This window comes from Tigriopus californicus, chromosome 1 (assembly GCF_007210705.1).
Source record: "Tigriopus californicus strain San Diego chromosome 1, Tcal_SD_v2.1, whole genome shotgun sequence".
Classification (NCBI taxonomy): domain Eukaryota; kingdom Metazoa; phylum Arthropoda; class Copepoda; order Harpacticoida; family Harpacticidae; genus Tigriopus; species Tigriopus californicus.
The window spans coordinates 8,211,754-8,237,115 of NC_081440.1; the positions used below are offsets into that span (position 1 = coordinate 8,211,754).

Here is a 25,362-nt window from a genome sequence, read left to right on the forward strand (position 1 = left end):
CCAGATTGTTCAATATGAAATAAAGAAACGGCTCAAGGAGAAAAAGATATAAGAGAACAAATTGAGTGAGCGTGGACGTTGAATCAATAAGGCAAGGAATGAAGAGGCTCATTCTCGAAGAGAAATTTGTTCAAAAGGACCAGCTCAGCCCATAGTGACCTTTGGTTTCATACATTATGGCATGCCTGATCATCGGCGAATTTGTGTTTGTTATTTGTCCCGCAGAGAAGCAATGAAATAAAATTGCCAGTGTGGCGTCTTGAAGGCCAGATCTATAGTTCTGGCACTCTTATACTCATTGACAATTTGTCAGTAAGAGGCTGATTTGAGCATAAATGCCCTGTAATGTGGCATCCTGAGACAAATTGAACTTCTGGAGCTTGTTTGTGTCCGATTGATTGCTGGTGATTTATGTTTGAATACTACCTGACGTGTGTGATAAAAGAGGAAAAAAACAGGATGCTCAAAGACTTGATGCACTTTCGCACTCCACACAGTCTCGGCCTCCAATTCGACATCCTGAGTTGCTCATGGGCACATTTCAGTCGGGTTATGGCCTCTAACCTTATTTCGAGGTTGGCAACCCTGTGTGTGTTGTACATCATTATCTGTCTGTCCGTGTGATTTTTTCCTCGAGAAAAGGGAGTGTCGCGAAGAGGTACCTACAACCGATTGTCCTGACTAAACGGAAGCACGTCCTTATCGGCGAAAGAAAGCTTAGCGGAGAGTGTGTGGCACAGGCAGGTGGAGACCGTAGAGTGCGTTCTCAAACTGGATACTAGTCAAGCCAGGGTCAAGCCTGCCCAGAGTTCGAGCTCCTTGGAAACCTCATGGTTACGCAAAGACGTCGTGGAACCTCGCACCCGAACATTGCACGGGGCCAAGAAAAGGCCTGCACCACCCTTTTTTGGCAGCAGGATCAAACGGGGTTCCAGTCTATTCTGGGCTTCATTTCACCCTTGCCGAAGATCTCGTCGTGTGGGCCGTATTTGCTTCACTGCCCGCAAGTCATTGCCTGGGAGTCGCATTTGATTCGGCCTGTCCTCTGCCATGTCTGAGAACGTAGATCATGTGGAGGTGAAGGACGGGCTTGAGTCAAATCAAGACCAGACCGACCTTCAGGCGATTCAAAATCAATCCGACGACCAGACTGAAAGCCAATGGGAATGGAACGTGTTGGTCAAGGCCGCTCAGTATGGCGAATTGGCGCCCATTGAGGCGAGTGTGCTCAAGGATCCTCAATGGGCCCGTCACACGGACCAGGATGGGATCAGTCTGCTCCATTGGTGCGCTATCAACAATCGCCGAGTGATCATGACGTTTTTGTTGGAGCACGGTGCGGCTGTCAATGCCATAGGAGGGGAACTCCGATCCACGCCCTTGCATTGGGCCACCCGGCAAGGCCACTTGGGCAGTGTTGTGCTGTTGGTCCAATATCATGCCAATATGAACATATGGGATGCCGAGGGATGTGCGCCCATTCACATTGCGGCTCAATTCGGTTTCTCCGCCATTGTGGCCTACTTCATCGGTAAAGGGGTACCCGTTGATTGTCGAGACGAGCATGCCATGACGCCTTTGATGTGGTAAGATCCACCCACCTAAGGATAAGCTCCTTCTGAATCTATTATGGTGGTGCCATTAGAACATTCATTTGAAAGGGCTTTCCTTCAACTTTTCAGGAGCGCTTATAGATGTTTGAACTCGGAGGTGAGCCGACTGCTGCTCAGATTGGGGGCTCAGCCAGATTTGGTTGATGCTCGAAAACGAAATTCGCCCCTTCATTGGGCCAGTTTATCGGAAAATGGTTCGGTTCTTGCTATTCTTTTAGACCAGCCGAAACCTATCTCTCATCTCGTGAATCAGGAGGGAAAACGGGCTTTCGACATACTCCAAGGCCTGCACCAAAGTGCGGAACCTCGAAAGAACCCGAAACCCTCCTTCTCCAAAGAACAGTTAGAAAAACTAAGAAGTACCCACGAAACTACCCCAGATAGATCTTCTTATATTCCAATCCAACTGGGGGATAGGAACAAGACTTGGGAAACCATTACAACGTCTGGGTTGTTGTTCTCTATTTTCCCAATTTTTGGGCTCGGTCTAGCGACGGAAGTGTCATGGCCCATAAAAGCGGGTCTTTTATTCACTATCTACATTCTCACGACTCTAGTTGTCCGAAAATCGTCGCCTAAGTATTTACACACAATCGTGCCTATTGCACTCTATTTGGCGACCGAGTTCTGGATTTACGTCACTTGGTGGGTGGTGCTTTATCCAATTGTTCCTCATTTAATGTTTTTCGCATTTATAATGTTTTGCGGTCTTTTGTGGTATTGCTTCACAAAAACCTGGATGAGCAATCCTGGTCTCATCGTTGTCCAAGGCCAAGATCGTCTGAAAAGTGTCGTTGAGTTGGCGGAAAACGGAGATTTGGGCTTTCAGAACTTCTGCACTACTTGTCTCATTCCCAAGCAAGAAAGATCAAAGCATTGCGCCACATGCAATGAGTGTGTCTTGAGATTTGACCATCACTGTCCCTGGGTGGGAAACTGCATCGGCCAAGGAAATCATCGCTTTTTCATCATGTATCTAAGTTTATTGTCCATTTTAACCATGATGACAATCGTGGCGTGCTATTTAGGATACCAAAAAGACCAATGGCCGACCAATACGTGGGTTAGAGCCGGGGTTCTAAAAAATTGGGTCTTAATGATCCTGATCCTCAGTAGCTTTCATTGCATGTGGGTCACACTATTACTCTCATGCCAACTGTACCAAATCATTATCATGGCGATGACTACCAATGAGCGGATGAACTGGCAGAGGTACGCCAAACGTCTACAACCACATCCTGGAAAAATGTCTCCTTACGATAAAGGAGTTTGTCGAAATCTATGGAATTTTTTCATGAATTCATCCATTTCAAACTCCCATCGACTGCACACTGTTTGATTACATATCCGTTTAATAGATATGATGTATCGTCCTATTTCTTTCGTATTAATTTTCCCCGAAAGTTGGGCCTTATCTTGCTTTATCTTGTCGCAATCGCACAAGGATTTGAAGCCACGACGCCCGAAAAGAATTGGCTGCCCTATGCTTATGCAGTTTTTACAAATAGAGCTGGCCAGGAAGACCATGAAAAATATAGGTCTTTGAAATGTAACGGGTCGTTAAACAAGTCGAAGCTTCGTCTTGACCCTTCAACTCTTCTGTAGTGAACCGGAAGCGCAGCTTGGTAGCTTAAACCAATGCCTCCAGGTCTCAGGACTCCAAACATGCCAGATTACCTTTAAAAACATGCCAGAATATTCTAGAACATGCCTGATAGAAACCAAAACATGCTAGAAAACATGCCAGAAAAAAATAGCAAAAAACATCTCACAAATGCCATTTCTTTGCTCCATGGGAATAAAGTAGCCATCAGTTTCTATCAATTTATGGGCCATTAAGCAAATAATTTTTGGTCTTTTTATTGTAGTGCAATATAAAAGATGCTAAACACATTTGCATGAACTCTGGGGTCTCTTTTAACACGTGTATATTCACTAAATAAATCCGCAACTTCCGCAATAGTGAAAAAATTACTTCAAAATTAACATTCTTGATCCCTTCTTCACTATTTTTGACCAATCTATGCTCACATTTGAACACACAGGTCAACCCCTCATTATTGCTAAAAATCTTTAGTTGCAATATCTTTCAATTAGAGTGACAATAATATAATCTGATGATTTAGCAGAGATTAGAGAACAAAAGTTTTAGCGTACAATAATTGCCACAGACAAAAGAGGTAGATGGCAAAAATAGACATCTAAAGTATGTATGTGACACCTAGCAATCTGTCAGATCATCATGTTCAATCTTGAGATAGGGTCGACAATTACTCAAAAGCCGGCGTGCTCTAGAGTAAAACTGGCCAAAAAGGTTCAAGTTCAAAGACAAAAACTGGCCCCAAATTGCAGAAAGGTTAGAAGAACTAAACCTGGTTTCAATTCTGGAACAGGAATTGTCCATAGACCTAACCTTAAATATGGTTTTAGTTTTTGATGAAGTTTGCTCCCATTTAGCAATACCTGAATGTGTTCTGAAAGGTGAGACACAAACAAAAATTCAAAAATATAGGAAGACTTTGTTCAAAAAGAGTTACAAACTAGAAAAAATACTTTAAAATAATTTGAATCCAATAGTTTTGGCTAGCCTTAAAAAATTAGACTTGATTCTGGGGATATTTGATCCTAGAAATGCAGAACATTTTTTTTATGGTATTGACATCCGACAAGTTGGATCCAGGTCTAACGAGAAATCTGTGGAAAGTGGAAAATCTGTGGAAAAAAGAATGTGATGCATGCCTTGGTGTCTCTATATTGATTCTAAATCATGATAACTGTGATAGAGACCATGGTATTGCTAATGAATGTAATAAACGCGTTTCAGCCCAATCTTGTCCGAGCAGCCGCAACCAGGCCAAACAGCCCGTGTCACTTTTTTACTGCCGGGGGTAAGAAAAGAATGGAAATCACTAAACCTCTGAATTCATTCCTCATTGCGTGAACAAAAATTGCTTTTCTTGCCAACGGTAGGGCCCAGCTAGACAAAGAGCGGGCATTGAAGAGGAAAATATCCACAAGAGTGATGATTAGGGGCGGTCAAAAATGCAACTAGAATCTCAATACTTTACATACAAAAGAGCAAATTTAAAACTATTTTCTTTTAAGAGGTCTCTTCTCCCAAAGGAACCAAATTTGATCCAGAAACCTGCATGGTTCAGGGGATTAATTTGGGGGTCTAAGTTAGGAGATATCTGTGAGGGCGTTTGATTTTAAAGATTGTAAAATGAAATGTATTGGAACCTTTGGTAATTGCTTCGAACTTTTTCAAAACTTGATTCATGTTGTCTTTTTTGCTTTTAAACAGCTTATATTTTTGCATTTGAATTTTTCCTGTGGAAAAAGTTATTCTGTGCTTTCAAAAGTATTTTTTAATAATCATTTGGCCCTCAAAAAGAATTTCATATCCGAGCCCCACTGGTCAGGGCAGGACGCACCATGGACAAAGCAAGAATTTTGCATGTTGTCTCATATGGAAAGCAAAAATAGCCCTTACAGACCCCAGAACAGGTGGATGCCTATGTTTTGGAAAGTTTGTTTGCAAATTTTTGTGCAAATTTGGTTGATTTTTTATGCAGATTTGGTCTCAATGAATACCATATTTATCTGCAAGTTTTCCCAGCCCTAGTGATGATCCAGCAGTTACTCGTGAAAATAACCCTTTTTGAAAAGAAGTACACATAGGTATGAAATAGATTGCAAACATATTACTAACCACCTGCATATGTTTTCCATCAATCTGAAATAGCTCTTTCATCACTGCAATTTTTACGCTTAAGATAAAAACATTGGAACTTAGTTTTGTTTGAGTAGTGAACTTCTCCTTTAGAAATCAGGCACATCTTGACGTGTTTTCATGATTTTTGGGTTAAATGGTCATGAAGTGGATGGTTTACTTTGGAAAAATTGTCTTTCCATTACTTTTGTGAAACTTGAAAAACTTTTGTTTCTTAACAAAATTGTTCTGCAACACGTTCTTGCTACGCTCTGGCATTATTGTGTTTTAGTTAATGAACTGAGATTTATCTCTTTCACAAAATATTAAGGATGTGCAAAATGCTGATCAGTGTAGGAGGTAGCATGGACAAGGCAAGATCTGCTTGCTAGTGACAGCAGGTTTAAATCCCAATGCTGGAAGATATCATGATGCATGAAGGTCTCAATTTAACTGGAGGTCTATCAAATTGTCGCCGTATACCCCGGAAGGCTTTGATCTCATTGGGAAACGGGGCTAAAACGATGAGTTAGGCCTCACCTTGGATCGGTTTTCACCCTCCATCCTGTTTGAAAGGTTACTGCTGATCATTTCCAATCAATATAGTCCAATTTTTACACATATATTGTTGTTTATAATCCAAGATGATTGACATTAAAATTCCAAGGTTGTGTAGTAGTTGGCCCCTTTTTCGCTCTGTAGTTAATACAATACGCCAGATTCACTGTCAAGGAGTGCTTGGATGTTTCTAGCAACCACTCACATCAAAAATATTTTGAAACTTTACACCGATTCTATTTCATGGGTCGTCCATCTTGAATCACCCGTTTACCTCAACTTAACTAGGACAGCCGAAAAACTTGAACAATAGGAAAAATATCCTGGTAGACAGGAATTCCTCCAGCTACAGCTTAACACTGGCCTCCCTATAATTTTCGAATGACTATGGCGAGGGAATCTGCCTGGCTTGAAGAGGGTGACCATGATTTTTTCAATTTCTGGTCGGGAGGTTTCTATAATTTCCGTTATACTATCAGGGTACATTTGGCGGCGTCAAATATGTCCAGTGTCCATGCATGATGTAATTTTCCTTTTTGTCTACGTGTTGCTAGACAGGGAAGGCAAAATTAGCCCTGATAACTTCCAGAACGTGTTGGTCCCTATGTTTTGGAAAATTTATTTGCAAGTTTTTGTGACAATTTGTTCAATTTTTATGCTAATTTGCGTTCAATAAAGACCATATTTATCTGTAAATTTTGGCCGGCCCTATAAATAACAACAAAGCTCATGTGGTGATTATATTTCAATCCTTTTTTTTCTTCAGCCCCAAAAATCTGTTGATAAAACCGTTTTGTTTTTTTTGGCAAAAGTTGGATGATAATCGATCCATTTCATCTGGGAGCACTGGTATCCTCATACAAACAAACCGTTCGGCTTATGTGAAGACCTAGGGCTCTCGCCTCAATTTTACCATTCTTTTTATTTTGCTTTGTTCCTTTTAATCCCTGAGAGTCGCTGAATAAACAAGAACAACAACAACATTTTTTCATGGTAGTTTTCGAAAATTAGCATTAGTCCCTAGTAGCCCTCTTGTCCCAAGTGTAACGAATGTGGGAGCAAAAGAAGAAAAAGGGATATAGTTTCATTTTTGCCATTCGTTAGGGTTAGAGGGCTCTAGTTAGGGTCTTTAGGATGACACTTTCAAAAATGTTCCTTATCGATTATATTTTACATTTATTAATTTTTTATGATGTTTCTTCCGATTAATTGCTTGTGATGAAATTGTTCGCTTTTTGATGAAGAGTATCGAAATAACTTTATTTGCAGATATAGCGGATTTGTATCCAATTTTGGTGGCAATAAAGGTCAAAAAATGATAATCAAATAGGTTAAAACTTCAGATCCCATCTCCCACCCACTTGAACATTTCTGGTTGATCAATAGATCTTTGCTTGTTTGACTCAAACCTACTATGTTTTACCTTCTTCCACTGTCCGAACAATTTTTCCTAATTATTGGGTAGTCCAGGAGAAAACTAACAGTGCTCATAAGAATTCATTGAAATAAAGTAGGCCTCTAGGGTCACGGATCACACAGCTATATTTTTTTTACTTGGGTTGGTTTTGAAACTCTGTTCTTATGCTGACAAAAGATGATGCAAGATGATGACCTAAGACCATTCATATTCGTGTCCTAGCTCAAAATAATCCCCATCCCAACGGTCAAGGCCTTGTGTGTGTGAAATGGAGTGTTGGGACTGACCTGCTGACACAGAGTATGATATACTACTCTTCTATTTCCTCAATTACATTATCATTTCGTGCGAGACATTGCTTCTGGAGTTTAGTAGAAACGTGTAGGACCTATTTATTTTTCCTTTGTCTCAAACTCATCTTTTGATTTCAAGAACATGAAATAACATAGGCTCATTTGCCATTTTGGCTGCATTGTTAGGTACTCGCAGCTGAATGAACGACCAGCCGGTAATTTTTCAAGCCGGTGGTCAGACCTCGGCCAGCAAGTAAGGCAGCCACTTCATAACGGCTAGTATGGCTGGAACATTGGATCTAAGCAAAACAGACCTCGATACTGATGGACGAAAACCTCAGCTTTTTGCGTGTCATGATCCTCATGCTCCCTCAGACAAAACAGATTAGGGCACGAATTGTTTAGATCATATTAATGAAATAGATTGTGCCTCATGGGTAACGATAATATGATGATTAATATTAACAGCCCCGGCGTTGTTGAAAGTGCATAGATGCATCATGCTAGGATAGCGAAGCCCGATTGAGAAAACCAAGTTGAAGCTCGGTTATGCCCAACTTAAGCTTTTGCTGTCAATCTGATATAAAATAGACCAACTAAAGAAGAAGACAATCCTTCCGAACTTCAGGTTATGGAGAACAAGTAACACAGCGGAAGTAAAGAAAAGAAAATGATCACTAATCACTGAGGACTTTTTAATACCTAATCTTCTGATTTTTGGATCTCTTGTTACAAAAAAAGGTCAAAATGCTCCTTGAATCGAGTCTGAAAATATTTTTGCAAAGTTCACTGAAAATACAAATATTCCACTTGTCACAATTGAGGCATACCCAGGGAGATTTTGGTGCTTTAAAATAATTTCTAAGTGCCCAACTGGTATAGATTGCAAATTTTATGTCTATAGTACTTTGAAGCAATATTTTGGCTCGAGTCAGCGGATTAAAAGTATTCTAGAGCATGCTGGTTCACTCATTGGTAATGTTCTTTTTAGACTTAAGCAGCTATCTAGTACATATGTAACAATTCTTTGGAAAACTGGCAAAATATAAGACACTATAATGTTACAAGTAAAGATTGGTTCAATGTCAAGATTACATATGAAGCGTGAATTCAATCATTTTGCACTGCAACTATTGAGCAACAATCCTATCACCGCACATTGCCTTACTACTTCAGAATGGGATTGCGCAACGTTATGGTTTAATATATGATTTTTTTTGACAGCAAATGTTCACTTGATTTTCAGATCAAAGTCCACAGTAAATTCTGCTATTCAAGAGGAACATAAATAATGATCATTTGAGCATCTTTGCCTTGGTGGTATTGCCTTACCATCTAACTGCCAAGCTCAAAATTGCAAATTATTTCAGCTTTGAATACAGAGAAACAAATTCTAAACACCAATTGAAAAGGCTAGTAACTCCAAGAAACGCAGCTTTTTTGCTCGTCTGGTCATCTAAATCAATTGCTTACTATAAGAAATCCTTCAAAAGGTCAGGAAGAAGTAGAAACATGTATTTGATTAACCATCCCTTGGTCACATTGGGTATAAATTGATAACAATTTTGCCTAAAATATTGCCAAACTTTGCTTTTTAAGCAAGCCACATTTCCAAAATATGAAGTTTCTGGAAATGAGGACACCAAACTAATAACTTCCATTGTGACTAGTTGAGACATTGTATAACAACTGGAGAAAATTTGATAGGTATGTTTCCCATTTTTGGCGCTTTATTTTAATATTGTTGAGGGCAACTAGATAAAGAGCTGCCACAACATTGGCACTTGAATGTAAAAATGACACTTGAAATAATGGCCATTTTGTCTAAAAATGATCTAGTAATATTAATTATTTTTTTGTTTGGTATAAAGTTTGACTTTGCATTGGATCATATTTGTCCTTAGAGGGGTCAGAGAGGGCGAATCTAATTTGTTCCTATGTCGATCAAATTGGGAGCCAGTAATTCTGCTAGATACGGAACAGGAACAGACCCCTCATGGATGCCAAAATGAGCACCTTATTTCTATTTCATGAACTGTGTCATCGAACTTTTCCGCCGCATTTAGTCTTGACCCCCAGAGAGATAGAAGTCCCTGATGTGGCTGCCCTATGTGAGACCGGCCTAGTGCTAGAAAGTGGATCGCCGGATTTGCCCGTTTTCTAAAGCAAAGATGTAACCAAACAGGGCAGATCCTCTGTGAAAGGTTGAAAAGCCGGCGGAAGAGGCCGAATTCTACATTTGGTGGGGGTCCGGGACTTACAAGGACAGCGACGCCAAAAGCAGAACTAGGCGGCCAGTTAGGAAGTATTTACCGACCATCTAAAATTTGAAGGTTTTGATTTTTGACGAATGAATGAAAGAACAGTTTCAGAGCTCGTTAGAACCGGTATATTGTGCTCATTGTCGCCGATCCTCGCTTAGAACCACTTAGCCATTGTCGCCCTATAGATAGGTAGGCATGAGTCCCAGAACTAAAGGAGCACACAAATTGCACCCATGGACCCTTAAGCTGTACCTAATCCATTAAGTTGTAATCCTGTAGTGCTATGTAGCGCTTTCTGACATTTGAACCTTATGTCTTTGGCCCAAGATAAAAAAATCCTGGAGCAATCCTACTGCCTGCGTGATGTGTTTTAGTGCTGGGATTGCCAGCTGGGTGAGAGGATCGAAGAGTGTTAGCGGCCTCTCCGTCGGGCGCAGGATCAGCCTGAGCGCTGCCTCTAATCCCTTCTTTGGCCGGGGAACCCGAGAGCGAGAGTATGCTCTGGACGGCTTTTCTAAGTGGCCTATCCTTTTGAGAGCCGACCGTCTCCCGCTACCTCTGCTCGTTCATCTGGAGTGGATGGGTTTCAATTGTCGCGCCGGTGGGTGGCTCTGGCTCGTGGCTCTGAGCGTGCGTGCCGGTCTCTTTGTTCAGACAGCCCCGAGTGCGCTTTGACTGCCCCGGGGTCTCGTTCTCGGCTGGCCTATTAAGCTGGCCTATTCCAGTGGCTGGGTAGTAGGGTAGTCGTGGAGGCTCAGTTTGATTGACTGGAAAAAGCGGGTCGTGCCTGTTTTCCAGTCCAGTCCATTCCTCGGAGTAAGTGAGTCAGCAGCACAGTCAGCCTGCTTGGTTGTGACGAGCCTGGCCTAGGGTAACGTGGTAGCGGCGATGGTGCTAGCGGTGGCGCTGCTAGGCCAACTGCCTTCCGGCTGGAGAGTGTTGAACGGAGGGTCTGAGTGTTCGAGAGTTTGAGAGTTTGAGTGAGTGTTGGTAGTTTTGGTGGTGGTGCTTGCTTTTGCTGCTCCTGCTGCTCCTGCTGCTGCTGCTGCTGCTACTAGCGACGCCATTTTGCTGGCTGCCCTCCCTCAAACTCCATCGCCACAAAGAGTGGTGCACACCCTAAGATCCGGAGCACGACCAGCCTCATCGCTCTTCGACCCGTGGTTCGTGATCCACACCCTTTTGGCCGCCATTGGGCACGAGCAGTCGTCACGCCGGCCGGCCGAGCTTACGCCCTCCTTCCTCCCGGGCGCCACACTCGACACTTTCGCCACTCTTCTCACTCCATCGGGCCGTCGGAACCGCCCCTCGACCGTGGCTCCAGGTGGTCACCCGCTCCTCCGGTTGACGCGGGTACCAGGATGGAGTTGATACCGGAGGCCGATCCGCCCGAGGCCCCGTCGACGGGCCGACCTTCACCTCCTGGACCTCCATCAGCCCAGTCGGCCCTGAACGGCTCACCCCTGTGCGGAGTTGGCGATGAGGCCCGTCCCTTAATGACAAGTCGAGCGCCCGTTGTGGCCTCGAGTACGGTTTCTAACGCCACTTCATCCTCGATATTGGCTTGCTCGTCGTCGTCGTCCGCCCGCTCCGCCGTCGCTGCCATGACCCTCGGGTCCGGATTAACTTCTCGGGTAAGCCCATCAGCTGGGTTCGCTCTGCTGCCTGTTGGCACTAAATTGGGCCATATTTTCGTATTTATTGTGCCCCACCAGCCTTCGTATCCCATGAAGGTTCTGAAGTTAATCGATGGTTCATGTTTCTGCCTTTCGGCTTCCGGAATGTTGATGCTACCATACCCATTAAAGGTACGGTCTGTAAAGTCAAATTGAAAATATTATGCCGAGGCGAGCCGAAACTGATTGGCATGAACCAATTTTTACCCGTAGAGAGTGATTGTAATGTTCAACTTAGACCAGTATCGACCGTTTGATGTGATCTAACGGGGGTTATTTGATTGAGTAGTCTTTCGGTTTTCTACATAGGTATCTGGGCCCATCTCGCCCTCGTCCTCCATTTGTTCCACTGCTGAGCCCAACTCGTGGGCGCTATTCTCCGCCATTGGATCCACCGGACCCAATCGCCATCCTCATCATTATTATCGCCGCCGCCGTCGAGTCCCCGAACAGGGCGAGCATTCCATTGACCGTGCCCATGGCCAGATGAACCTGTCAGTCGTGCCTGTGATAAATGGCCCCGCCACGGTCATCCGTCAAGATCCGAGTGCCCAGGTAAGCCCCACTTACCCCTGGCTGTCGTGCAGAGACAATGGGCCCTCATACCACTTCTGTTTTAGTATTCCCTCGACTCGCTGATGAGCGACTCGGCTTTGACCTACTTGGGACCGACTACCACCTTAAACAGCCATAGCCTAAAACCCACTTCACGTCGAGGGCCATTGATCCCCGAGCCACGTTGTTTCAAGTCCCGTAGCGGATGGAATCGGACCAGCAACCCCGTGATCGGGTTGAAGGGTGGGTCAGACACGGCCAACGGTACATCTGGCTGGGGTCCACCCCCTTCCACCCCTAATGTTAATGTCGGGGGCTGGGGCTCAAGCTCTTCGGTGCCATCAAGTGGAGGGCATTCCGCCGCTACTGGGACGGGTGGAGGATGGGGCAGTACCCCAGGTGGAGGTAGTGAAGACAGTGGCCTCACTCACTCGTCGCAGTCCACTAATCTGCCTCCAACGTCAATCATGAAATCCACCCATGCTTCCGTGTCTTTGAGTGGGTCTTCCCCTGCGCCAGCCGCTCCCTCAACCACTAGTACTAGCACTTCTTGGGCGGCAGCTGCCGGCAAGGGTCTGCCTGTGTCCGAGGCCACCCCTGTTACCAACCACAACAACTTGTCCGCCGGAGCTGCAGCCAATCCAATCTCCACATCGAAGCAATTCGAAAAACTAAATTCGGTTCGTGAAGCCTTGTTCTCGCCAGATGGTTGGGGTGGGTCCCACGTCAAGCAAGACACCTCGTGGGATACAGAACCTCGTTCTAACTCCCAAGATGCCCCCATAGCTAATGCTAGTGCTAGAAAGGATAGTGGTGGACCGAATAATTCCAGTATGTGGAATGGTGCAGCTGGAGGAGCTCAACGCAATGATGGAACCGATTTGTGGAAGTCTACTTTGTCAGGACAACCACCGCCACAAACATCAAAAGTGCAAATTCCCAACAATCCTTGGGGTAATCATACCCCCCAAAATCCTGCCGATTTTAAGACATGGGGTGAGGAAGAGGATGGGAGTCTCTCTCGAGGAGGTGGTAACGGAGCACCTGGGTCTGGAGGCGTTCCCAGTGGTGTTGCTCCACCTTCTGTCATCGCTGATCGAGGAGGAATGAATACTTCACATGATTCCTGGAAGACAGGAAATACTAGTCCAGTCGGTAAGATTTGGGGAAATCAAATGCCTCATCAGGCTTATCCATCATTAAAACGATTAGTATATGTCAGCTTCGACGCAGTATTGGGACTATCATCTGGCGTTAGCGGTATTGATTTGTATTATCTACCGAGCAGACCCTTGTAGTCCTCACGCCGCAAAGAGTAGGAAGGTCGCAGGGGTGGCGCAGAAGGCCTTAGTGCACTCAATTTGTTTGAATCTTTGAGCGTCGTACCACTTTGCCTGTCACTGACCGGGTGCCTACGGAACAATGTTTGGCTTATAAATGCTACAGAAACATTTCTTTTTGTGGAAAAACGAACTGGAACTCAAGAGCTCTTACGTAAAGGACTGAATGACACTAGTTCTTCATCCACAATTGTCTTAGATCTGCTGTCTAAAGATTTTTTTCTGGGGTCATTCGCTCTGATTAGATCTTCCTTTTTGGGGGCCCCCGCTCTGTTTGGCCCAAACGCAGTTTCCTCGTGAGACTGAAAATAGGGGTGTAAAAATTAGAAAATCTTCAATTCAAGTAGATAATCATTTTTCAGCCATTCTGAATGGATATTTGAGTGAGTGTCTAATGGAAGTAAATGTGATTTTGCCTCAGAAAGGATGAAGTGAAAATAACTCGTACCAAATATTTGCGGCACGCTGGCAAAAACTTTTTGTTCAGGAACGTCAGATCACAGGCCTCCTGCAGAAATCCAAATTCAGTCTAAACAATAAAATGAAAGACGAGGAACTTGACCCGGAAGGGGCCTATGCACATGCTCTCAGTAAACCGTTCCCTTTCAGGGTTGCCAGAGAAATTGAAAATAATAATTTGTATGCTTTTAGTGCCTAAGCAACTATTGACTCGTTGGATCTGAAATTGGGATAAGTGCAAATATGAACAAACAGTGCGGTTATCCCATTTTGCACGTCTTTTACTGCTTTACCTATTCTACCGTGTAGCACTGGCGTTCTAACAAAACCGTTGGCCAAAATATGGTCAAAATAACAGAAAATTATGAAGCACTTCTATATTATAAGATTTTTCAGGAGTAAAATACTTCCTTAATGAGCAGGGCTCATAGAAAACAATTTTGAGTTAACTTAATTTGTTTTGGAGATTTTTATCAGGCCAAATTTTTCTTACTGGGAACTTTCCATTATTTTGACAAGCCTGGATTTTTGGAGTGCTCTAAAGTATTTTACCTTTATATTCAGTACAACTGATAATAAAACCTGGTTGAGGAAAATGCTTATGGATACTTTTGAAGATGTACTTTAAAACATAGCTTTAGCACCTCCTTTAAACACTAAACTGTCCCAATAAAGTAGTAGTTTAAAAAGCAACTAGAATTCCAATACTTCACACACTTAAAGCACATCTAAAAATATTTGTGTTTCAGCCCGTCTCTCTTCACCATGAGAGATAGCTGAGATAAAACACATAGAGGAATCAAATTTGACCTAGATACCTGAATGGTTTAGGGTATTAATTTGGAGGTCCAAGCCAAGAGACTATTTTGAGGGCTTTTGATTTCAAAGATGTTGAAATAATGAAATATCTTGAAACCTTTGGCAATCGCTTCAAAATTCTTCAAAATTACTTGCCTGTGGTCTTTATGAGTGTTTTTTGCTATTAAACAGGCTTATTATATCTTTGCGTTCAAGAATTTTTTTTTCTTGTGAAAAAGTATTTCTTGCTTTAAAAAAAATGTAGTGATTATTAGGCCATCAAAAGTAATTTTCATGGCCTAATAATCACTACAAAAAATATTTTGAAAGCAAGAAATACTTTTTTCACAAGAAAAAACCTTAAACGCGAAGACATAATAAGCCTGTTTAACAACAAAAATAAAACAACTCAAAAAAGACCACAGGCGAGTAATTTTGAAAAAGTTTGAAGTGATTATTAGGCCATCAAAAATATTTTTTTTTCCTAGCCCTGTTAATGAAGTTGAGTCTACGTGCCTTAAATACATTTATCGAGAGCTATATCTGACGTTTATATTTTGTTCTTTTTGGTGATGGTGATGTTTTGACCCTGTGGGGATTTTCAATAATTTCCTTCACAATTCAAGTGTTTGTTTATTGCCTTTGCAGTGTGATGATTTTCGTCACACACTCTCTTGCTTCAACGAGTACTGTTTGCTGGGTTTTTTAACAAGGGTATGTTAATTACTTGCATCTATAACAAGTGGTACGCTAACTATATCATCTTAGAATGACCATGTTCTGGCTTGACTTGGTCTGTGCTTTTCATTTTATAATAATAGTTTAGATGCGGAAACCCCCCGAAGAATACTTCCTTGAGCTCTCACTACTATGTATATTTACTTTTTTGTCTTGCAGCTAAAATGAGTAATGATTGGAGTAAAGAACCCCGATCCTCATGGACTGAATCTTCTCATGGATCAGCTAGCCGTCCCGAGCCTTTGTCAGATGCCTCTGGATGGGGTGCTTTACCTCGAGGTAGCAATTCTACTGCTAATTGGGGCGGGGGAGGCGTTGGTGGAGGTGGCAGTATGACTGTTGGAAATTCAAGTGCCAGTGGAGGAAATGTTGGAGCAGGAGATATGTCTCACAAATGGAATGACGATCAAACCAAAAGAATGCCAGAGGAATCTTCAGGAATTGGCGCATGGGGCCATAATAGTAAAGGCCCAAATGGAATGGCTGTTCCATCAGGTAATTCGATTTTTTTCCCATTGGAAGAACTTTTCAAAAGTGGCTTAAATAAATGATTGTATGATATGCATTGCTTTCCGTTCTTATAGGGCCCTCTTCTCATTGGAAAGATATGCCTGCGTCAAATATGATGCGAGGAGGTGGAGCATTGGTTGGTGGCGGAGGAGGGAGTGTTGTGGGTCCTCCAATGGGACCAGTCCCCAATCGGCATTCTCACGGAGTTCAGCCTAAAGAGTCTTGGGGACAAATTCCTCCCACGTCTGGAAAAGCCTGGGGGGATGATGGCACCTCATGGAATGAAGAAGCCACTTCAGGCAAGAGTGCAATCAATTGGACCAACAATACTGAACCTGGATGGAACAAGCCAATGGGTAATCGGATGCGCCAAAGTCCTCCAGGTGGTGCCTGGGACGAGAATGGAGGTGGAGGTGGACCCAGCTTTGATAACGGCCCGTCTCCCTGGAGTAAGGTGGATGGTCCTGGCAAGCCTCTAAGCAAGGATATGATTTGGAGTAGTAAGCAATTCCGTATTTTGTCCGAAATGGGCTACCGGAAAGATGATATTGAGACAGCGCTTTTGCAAACCCAATTACGATTGGATGATGCATTGGAGATGTTGAACGCACTGACCAGGGCTAATCGTCACCAAGTTCCTCCACATGTGCCTGATCACGTCTTAGGGAACAATCTACCGAGCGATAACCCGCTCGACAATCCCCGGGTCAATCTTCCATATTCCCCGGAGGTCAATCGTGTGTCCGACTCTCATTATGGTGGTGGTATGCTGACCCGTAAAATGGCACCTCCTTTGTCGGCCAGTCCAACACCAGGAAGTGGTCATACGGCTTCAAGTCAACCATCCCCACATCAACTCAGGGTTTTAGTTCAACAAATTCAGATGGCGGTCCAAGCTGGTCACTTGAATCCACAAATCTTGAACCAACCGCTGGCTCCTCAAACACTGATTTTATTAAACCAGCTTTTGCATCAGATCAAAACGCTTCAGGGGCTGCAACAACAACAGCAGCAACATAGCATGGCCAGACCTGGGTCAAACAACCCTGCCCTCATGAATGTAACTGTGAACATAACCAAGACCAAACAGCACATCAGCAACCTGCAAAACCAAATATCAGCACAACAAGCCAATTACTTAAAGGGGCATGTTTCTTTGAATCCAACCTCACCCTTGGCTCATCCACAGGCTCAACAGCAGCATTTGTCCTCTGCGTCCGGTCCCGGAGGCCCACTCTCTGGCTCCGACCCCAATACCATGCAAGATATGTTCCATAGTTTGAACTTGCAAAACAACTTGGATAATAACCCTGGTAACCAAGGCAGCGCTAATGGTGGCTCAAGGCTCGCTCAGTGGAAATTGCCTAAGGAGCCCCTTGGAGGTTCTTTTCCAAAAGCTCCTGGGCCAGTCAACGCCAAATCTGGAGCTCCATCCGGTATAGGTACTAGTTTCCTCTTGGAGGATAATACTTGGAGCCGCAGCAGTACCGATGGCGGGGGCGGATGGCCTGATAGCGGTAAAGGAGGATTGAATTTCGACGGCTCTGACTTTGGCATCCCCGAGTTCGAACCAGGAAAACCTTGGAAAGGGCCTGGTCTGAAAAATCCCGATGAAGATCCTAATTTGACCCCAGGCTCAGTGGCTCCAACAGCATTACCGCTCAAAAGTGTGTCTAAAGGATCTTCTAACGTCATCGGCGGCGGAGTCAGTGGCGGAAACGGTGTCGGAGATGGAGGGGCAATGACTATGACATCCCCGACATGGAGCTTTGGCGATGGCCCTTCCAAAGATCCTTGGGGAAACAGTAGCATCAGCAATACCAATGGATCCGTTTCAAACCATAACCTGACACAAATTGGTCAAGATCTGTGGGGAAAGCCAGTTGGTAACAATTGGCCGAACAACGGATGGTCGAGCAATCAGGGCAATAATGTTGCCTCCAACTCGTCTTCTGGTGGATTAAACGAAGGGCCATTATGCTTGGTGCTAAAGAATTTGACACCCCAGATTGATCCATCGACCCTAAAAACCCTCTGCATGCAACATGGAGCTCTAACTCAATTTGATGTCTTCCCGAATCATTCTACTGCAGTTGCAGTTTACAGGAACGGAAGGGATGCTGTCAAGGTAAGTGCTAACGTTACTTATTGTTACAGACGTTTGACAAATTGCAACCATACATTTTCTTTTTAGGCGCAAAAGGCTCTTAATCAATGCCTTTTGAGTAATACTGCCATTCATGCATCAACATCCAACGAAAGTGATATTACGGCGATGCTCCAGCGAATGGGCGGAATCAACAACTTCTTGGGTAGCTCTCGTGGTAGCGGCGGTGGCAGCAGTGGTAATTCCTCTGGATTCGGGGCAGGTTTGACAGCGGCGAGCTCTTCCTCTCAGGGTAGTGGAGGAACAATCGTGCCTTCCTCTCCATCTTCCTCGTTGGTCGGGTCAGGTCTCATGTCGAAGACTGTGACAACGTCTTCTGGCCTAGGGAATGATATGTGGACAACAGGCAGCTCAGGAGGAGGTGCTGGACCCCATCTCTTCAGTTCACCAGGTTCAGTTTGGGGTGCTCCGGAAGGTTCTAGAACCACCACCCCCTTGAATTCGTTTCTCCCTGGAGACCTTTTGGGCGAAAGTGGAAACCCCTGAATGGGATTGTTTACAATTGTTGAAGGGGTCCAGAAGACTTCTTGCTCCATGTTCATGCACTGAGCCTCACATTTCATCGTCCCGTTTTCACTAGACTTAAGGGTGCTGCTGCTGCTGCTGTTGCTGCTGCTGCTACTTCTTCTTCTTCTTCTCCTTCTCCCTCTTCCTTTTCCTCTTCCTCTTTACCTTCTTCTTCTCCAACTCCTTGTTTTTGCTCTTCTTCGCCTCCCCGTTGCCCCAACATCAATACCCATGCCATCACTAAAATATCAACAAATCATGAAGAAATCCCCAAGCCTCGCTTTCTACCGCTCCTATTGCTGCTACTTCTGAAAAATGACGAAAAAGTCGACAAACTCAAGAGAAGAAGCTTGGTTCTAAGGACCGTTTCGGGGACTGCATCGGCTTGGAAAATATCTTGTGCTTAACAGGAATTGCCGCCGCCATCGCTCCAATTATTGGCCAAATCATCATCTTATTGTCATTAACATCAAACATCATCGTCATCAACGCCTCCGTCGCTACCTTCCTCATCGTAATGCTTCTACATACTCCGACTATTACTACTACTACTATTTCAACAACTATCGTTGAGCGATGCTAGTGATTCCATTTTGTTGGAAAATCCAAAAAGTACCAGGGAGGGGAAAGGGAGGAGGGTCTTTCAACTTATAATCATATTATTATTATCATTATTATTCCTGTGACCCGCCTTGATGTTCTGACCAACGACTGTGATCTCTGTTACTATGAACTGAGGCTTTACAACGTTTTTAACGATTCATAATGATTTTTATGAAGCCAAACCTTACACTCTCGACTTGCAAGACAATTGTGAAAAGAAGAACTGCAAAAATCGTACCCACAAGCAAACGTTGTCTCGTCTTCTTAAATATGAGCAGAATTAGAATGTACTAAATCCATTGAGTATCCAAAACATCAATCACGACTACGACTAATACAATATCGAGATCCCTCTTCAATTCTGGGTCCCGAGTCTCCTATGCAATTAATTTTCTCGTATCAAATACATACCAATCAATACATATAGTCAAGTCATCAAAATTAAGCCACCCGTCATCCACCCTTGCCCGTTTGGATTGAATCGTCTCAAAATGCCTTCAAATGTCGCCCGGCCCGCCCAGCCCGCCGGGCCTCCCGGCCTGCCCTCCTATTCACCCACCTGTTCCCCCTCCGCCTCGTCCTCTCAATTGATGTTGCCTCTAAAGTGTATTTCAGATGGAGTGTAGTGTTCATTGGACCGGCGAGAAGAAAAAGGCCTTGTGTTCCATTAATGTATGTGTATTGTTGACAAGTGCTCCACCCCACCACTCCCCATGCACTCCTCCCTGGTTTCGCCGTAAGTTGACACATCAACCTACCAGCCAAACAACCAAAAACGCCCCCAAAGGATCCTGCATGCCGTGCGCGTGGATAAGCCACTATTTTAACGACACAACATGATCACCAATCACGACAAATACTACTACAATTATTATTATCATTATTACTACTATCATTATCATCCTCATTGTTAATACCACGTATTTTGACGATGAAGACAACGGCTATTATTGCAACCACAAAAAAACCAGCAGCAGCAACACCATCAACAACTTCTACAATAATAACAATAATATGAGAATGATCTTCAAATTCATGTGATACTAAATAGCAGAATAGTCTCTCATTCACCTACTTGCGAGTCATTTTTTGCCTGTGATTATCACTTGTGCATTCACATAGTACTGTACGAAGTCATCGTGCAAGTAAACTCCTTCACTCGACGTTATGCCAAATTTTGGAGGCGTGTCTCCGCTTGAATTGAACCCCGTCACCAATATGGCCGCTAATCGTGTTGATCGGTGCTTGCATAATCTCGTTCGTGCTCTTACGGAAAACGCCTCTCGCCATCGCTGAAGCATTTTGTCACTTCTCCTGATCAAAAGGAGAAAACTATGCCCCATCCCTACTAATTTACTGACCTAATCAACCAACCAATCCACCCAAGCACCTAATTGGCATGCAGTGTCAAGAAATGCTTTTACTGCATTGACTTTAGAATTTCCCCTATCCCATCCAATGCATAGCAATAGTACTAAGTATTGAAGCAAAATAAGATCAACCAACGTGTTTGTCTTTCACTTTCATGGTGGTGGTGTTGAACAAGAAGAAGTGATTGGGCGCAATGGCAGAGTGAAAAGACAGCTCAGCACATGCATTAGAACCGTTTCTTTCCACCACCACCATTTGACCGACGTACAGATGGGTCTGATACTTTTGTAAGATTCCATTGGCTTGGGAGGAACTTATGTCATGGATATTGTATTCTTTTAGCCTTCCTTCACTGAACGTTGGCTCCAATTGTGTCAAAGTTGCATCGATTGGCTCGTAAAGGACCTAATATCAGTAGGGAGTCTCGTGAACTGCGAAGGCCTTTGAGATAGTATCGCTTATGTGATATGGATAGTTAATACTTGATGCCACCGAATGGTTTTGGTCAACTTGAGCCCAATTCCCTCCCCACAAAGAATCTGGCTTGTTGACTCACATCATTATTGCTCAATCAATCAATCAATCAATCAATCAATTAGGCGTTCTTCAAACCTGGGCCAATTATTTGACAAAGCCACATTTCGTACCTGTTCATGACAAACAAGTCGACGTCCGAAGAGTCCAAAACAGCACTTGAAATATCCTGACCGGAGTTCTCCAACAGGCTTAAATTTGATTGATAAGCACTAAAAGAAGAAGTCCTTTTTGAATTCCGCACCCTTGTTCAAATGGATTCTTGTCATGAATTGATCACAAAAGCACCAATGTTCTTGGCCTAAGACCCGAATCTTACACCTATTTATGTGTATCTATTCACAAAACATAATTCAATTGTTGCTATTTTTCATTCTTGTACATAGGATTGAGCTCTTTCTGAGACTCAAAGATGTGTCTTCATTCCATGTCATTATGGGTGATTGTGCCCAATCCCTTGGTATGATGAAAGAAAGCCACAACAAATCAAAGCCCAACCTGTCATTCCTTATAGCTGTGATACAGTGTAGGAACAACTAAGCAGTAATTTTCAATTGGGTGAAGGAAAACTAGCCAATTCAAACAAAAGCATGCATTTATGTTTCTTTAAAACATCCCCTCCGCCCATGAAACTTAGTGACATGTCAAAGAACAGTCTGTGCTCATTAATCACATAGAAATGTGAGAAACACGTCCTTGCACTGTAGATGTTGTTGATGTTGTTGTCATTGATGCTGATGGTGATAATAAGTAGCAAAAAGGTTATGGTAAGCAATTGAGATTTTAGTAAATAGAGAATGATAAAAAGTGGTCTAAAGATGCAATAATGTAATCAACAGGAGTAAGGAAATAAAGGAACTATGTCAAGCTGTAGAAGTTGCTCTAGAAATTGAGGCATTAAACATATCATTAGGGCTCCAATGTCGTTTTTCGACACCACACCGTTGGGAAGAATTTTGAATCGCTTTTCATCCGACCTTGAGGTTGCAGATGAGACTCTACCTCAAGAATTCACCGATTTCTTTTGGTGTCTCGTGGACATCTCGTTCACTTTCATCCTGATTGTTGTTGCGACTCCGTGGTTCATTATTGTACAGGGACAAAAGTAGACAAAAGTATTCGAACATGAACAAAAGTGGGAACAGGGTGTCCAAAAAGAAGTACAACTGCCCAAAAGTGGGTAGACAGGCCACAATGTTTAAATCCTAAGTCAGGTAATGTTTTACCTAATTTATTAACCAACAAAATATAAACTTTGTGAGAAAACTTTAACTAGCAACTAACCTTTCTGTTAGTTAAATTATGACAAATAATTTCACTCAAATTCTTAATTTCTGAAATATACACTAATGTGCTTTAAAAATCTTCATCTAATATCTTGATAAAATACAGAATTGTAAAGTTAAACAAATATCATTTGTCTAAGTAAATAATAGCATTAATGTACTTGAATGTTAAGAAGTTAAAGCCAACCTACAGACCAGACCAGGTAAATTTAAATCATTTTCAACAACACGCACCATTACGCACTATTCCCTCAATAGCAAGACATACTCTTCAACACAGGGTTAACAAGAAAAATCTTTTAAGGGCTTATTTAGTACTTAAAAATAAACGTATCAGTATTTAGAAAATATGTACGTATTCAGCAGAAGATGGTCTTTCCCATAGTGAAGGTTTGGTTTCCATATCTCTTAAAATCAAAAAATTCTTGCTATCACTGGATTCAGCAGCCATCACAGGCCCGTAAAAGCAAAACTTTCTTGTTATTGCTGTACAAAAAAGTAGGCTAAATTACGCAGTAATAGCAAGAATTTTTGTCATTACGGAACTGAAAAGCAGACATCTTAATCCAGTAACAGCAAGAAAATTTGGGTTATAGCAATAACGGTAAAGATGGGGAGACTTTGTCAGTAAAAGTCATCAAAAGGTAATCCTATGCATCTCGCCAGCCAATAGATTGGCGAATCAGCCGACCAATGATTATTTAATACCATATCAAATTGAAATCTTGAGAATATTGAAAGGTGATGATAGGCTCCTAATTCATTTCAAATTTTGGACCATGAGTAAAACTATCCACTCAAAATCAAAGGCTTTGTCCCAATCCTGGACTTAACGTCAATTCTAATGACTGTAGAGGCTTAACGTGCGTTTTGAGAGCACCTTCAAGCCCTCGAGAATCCAGGCTAGTTAAAACAATGAAGTCCAACTCTCTTCTTTCTCGGGCTCCTTCATTGTTTAATTTGCTTCCCTCAAATATTCACAGGGAAAACGTTTGCATTGTTATCCAGTATTAGGATTCAAGTCAGACTTGGTCAAGTATTTGACTAAAATTCCTGATCAACCCTAGTCTAGTCAGCAAGGAGAAAGAAATGCCTGCTTGTGGTGTTGATTGTTGCATTGAAGGTCTTGCTAATGGTGTGCACCGCAGTTTAGTCAGTAAAGAGAAAGAAATGCCTGCTTATGGTGTTAAATGACTTTTTGAAGTTCTTGCAAATGATGTGTCGCTAGTTTAGCCAGTCTAAAAAAATAAATGCCTACTAAAGGTGTTAGATGTCATTTTGAAGTTCTCGTTTATTGTGTGCACCCTATTATGTAAAAAAAATTGAATATTATTTAACGTCTTGCCAACTTGATATTTAATGTCAAAGTTAATAAAAATCTTTTTGTAACGTATATATTTTTATTTAAAGCAAGTCAATTTCATGTTTATAACCTGTCAAAGTGATTCATTTTGAATTAATGGGATCAAAAGACTAGATTTGCCATGTTCACTAATGCAGAAGAAGAAGTCATAGTTTGTCATATTCAAGGATTTGATCTGCCGATTTTTACCAAACATATGCCCTTCTTGTTCAGCAAGCTCTTTCATTTTCAGCCCTCAAATTCATTGAAAATGGGTTTAGTTGCAGTCATCAAATAAAATGGAAAATTCAATGAACATATTCAGTTGAAATTTGTCAAAGCTTGTGTTTGGATTAATTACTCTTCTAAGTCCAGCGATAATATCATGATGCTAACTAGGTACAAGTCAATTTTCCAGCCCTATCTTGAACATGCCTCGCCCATTTTGGCTCCAATTAGTTTGCAAAAGCATTGAGGATATAAGTGAACTCTCGTATTGGGAGAGGTTAGAAAGGTTGGGATTGTACAGTATTCAGAGAAGGTACGAAAGGTATCTGATATTGCACGTTTTCAAAGGCATTCATGAGCTTTGTCCCAACCCCGTTTTTAAGGTCAATTCTAGTGACTGTATAGGCTTAACTTGCGTTTTGGGCCTCGAGTATCCAGGCTATATGGAACAACGATACATACATACATACATACATACATACATACATACATACATACATACATACATACATACATACATACATACATACAAACATACATACATACATACATACATACATACATACATACATACATACATACATACATACATACATACATACATACATACATACATTGACGATTTCAACCTGACTATTGTTGATTTGGAAGGCGGTAGGAGGCAGACGACCTTTATGGAAAACCATGGCCTTCGTCTTGATGTTATTGACTTGAAGGCCGTTCTCTTGGCAATAACCGTGGAGTGCTTTGATGGCATTTTTTTCCACGGCTGAATCAGCCAGGAGAACCAGGTTGTTTGCATACTACGTATTAAGAAAGTGTTTCAGAAGATCATGAAGTTTTAACTTGTAGAGTTTCTTGAATTGCATTTACTAGGCTTTCCATAGAGTTCACAAGAAATTAACACTTTCATCTTGCAATGTTCGACGTTAAGACACGTTTTTACATGATACAGGTGTTATGGTAAATAATTTACTTTCTCCTGGAGCCTTTACTGGTTTTCGGATTTTGGCTTTTGGTGCTGAGGGTGCTCGTGTTCACAAAATAATTTCGGGTTGGATCAAACTAGAAGCTTGTAGGTCAAACCCATGACTGCAAATGTAGCTCAACTTTAAGCTCTCTTTCCGGCAGAATTTCCCAACCCAAAAAAAGGGATTTCAATTTGATAGATTCAATGCGTTGGTAGACCAAGTATTGTTCAGAGTTTAAGTGGTAACTTAACCAATCATAATCTGTCATTTTGATTGAGCCAGGATCACATTCTTTGCAGGTAAAGGCAATGAAAACCCCAACCAAAAACAAATGCCAAAAGGTTCTGGCTGAGCAACTAGTCCTTCATCTGATTATGCTACACAGAAGTAATTAAAAGGTCCCAAACCAGTTAAGGAGGA

At 42.5% G+C, this 25,362-nt stretch overlaps 2 protein-coding genes across 2 annotated transcripts; both read left to right on the forward strand.

Moving 5' to 3' along the window:
- The first annotated feature begins 614 nt into the window (after positions 1-614).
- On the forward strand, positions 615-2,989 carry LOC131879433 (palmitoyltransferase ZDHHC17-like). Its single transcript, XM_059225764.1, has 2 exons — positions 615-1,586; positions 1,683-2,989. The coding sequence occupies exons 1-2, from the start codon at positions 1,051-1,053 to the stop codon at positions 2,950-2,952; spliced, it is 1,806 nt and encodes a 601-aa protein (XP_059081747.1). The 5' UTR covers positions 615-1,050; the 3' UTR covers positions 2,953-2,989.
- A 7,829-nt stretch (positions 2,990-10,818) lies between these two features.
- LOC131885661 (protein Gawky-like) lies at positions 10,819-20,284 on the forward strand. Its single transcript, XM_059233812.1, has 6 exons — positions 10,819-11,491; positions 11,843-12,088; positions 12,154-13,243; positions 15,583-15,918; positions 16,008-18,061; positions 18,128-20,284. The coding sequence occupies exons 1-6, from the start codon at positions 11,219-11,221 to the stop codon at positions 18,584-18,586; spliced, it is 4,458 nt and encodes a 1,485-aa protein (XP_059089795.1). The 5' UTR covers positions 10,819-11,218; the 3' UTR covers positions 18,587-20,284.
- Positions 20,285-25,362: the final 5,078 nt, after the last annotated feature.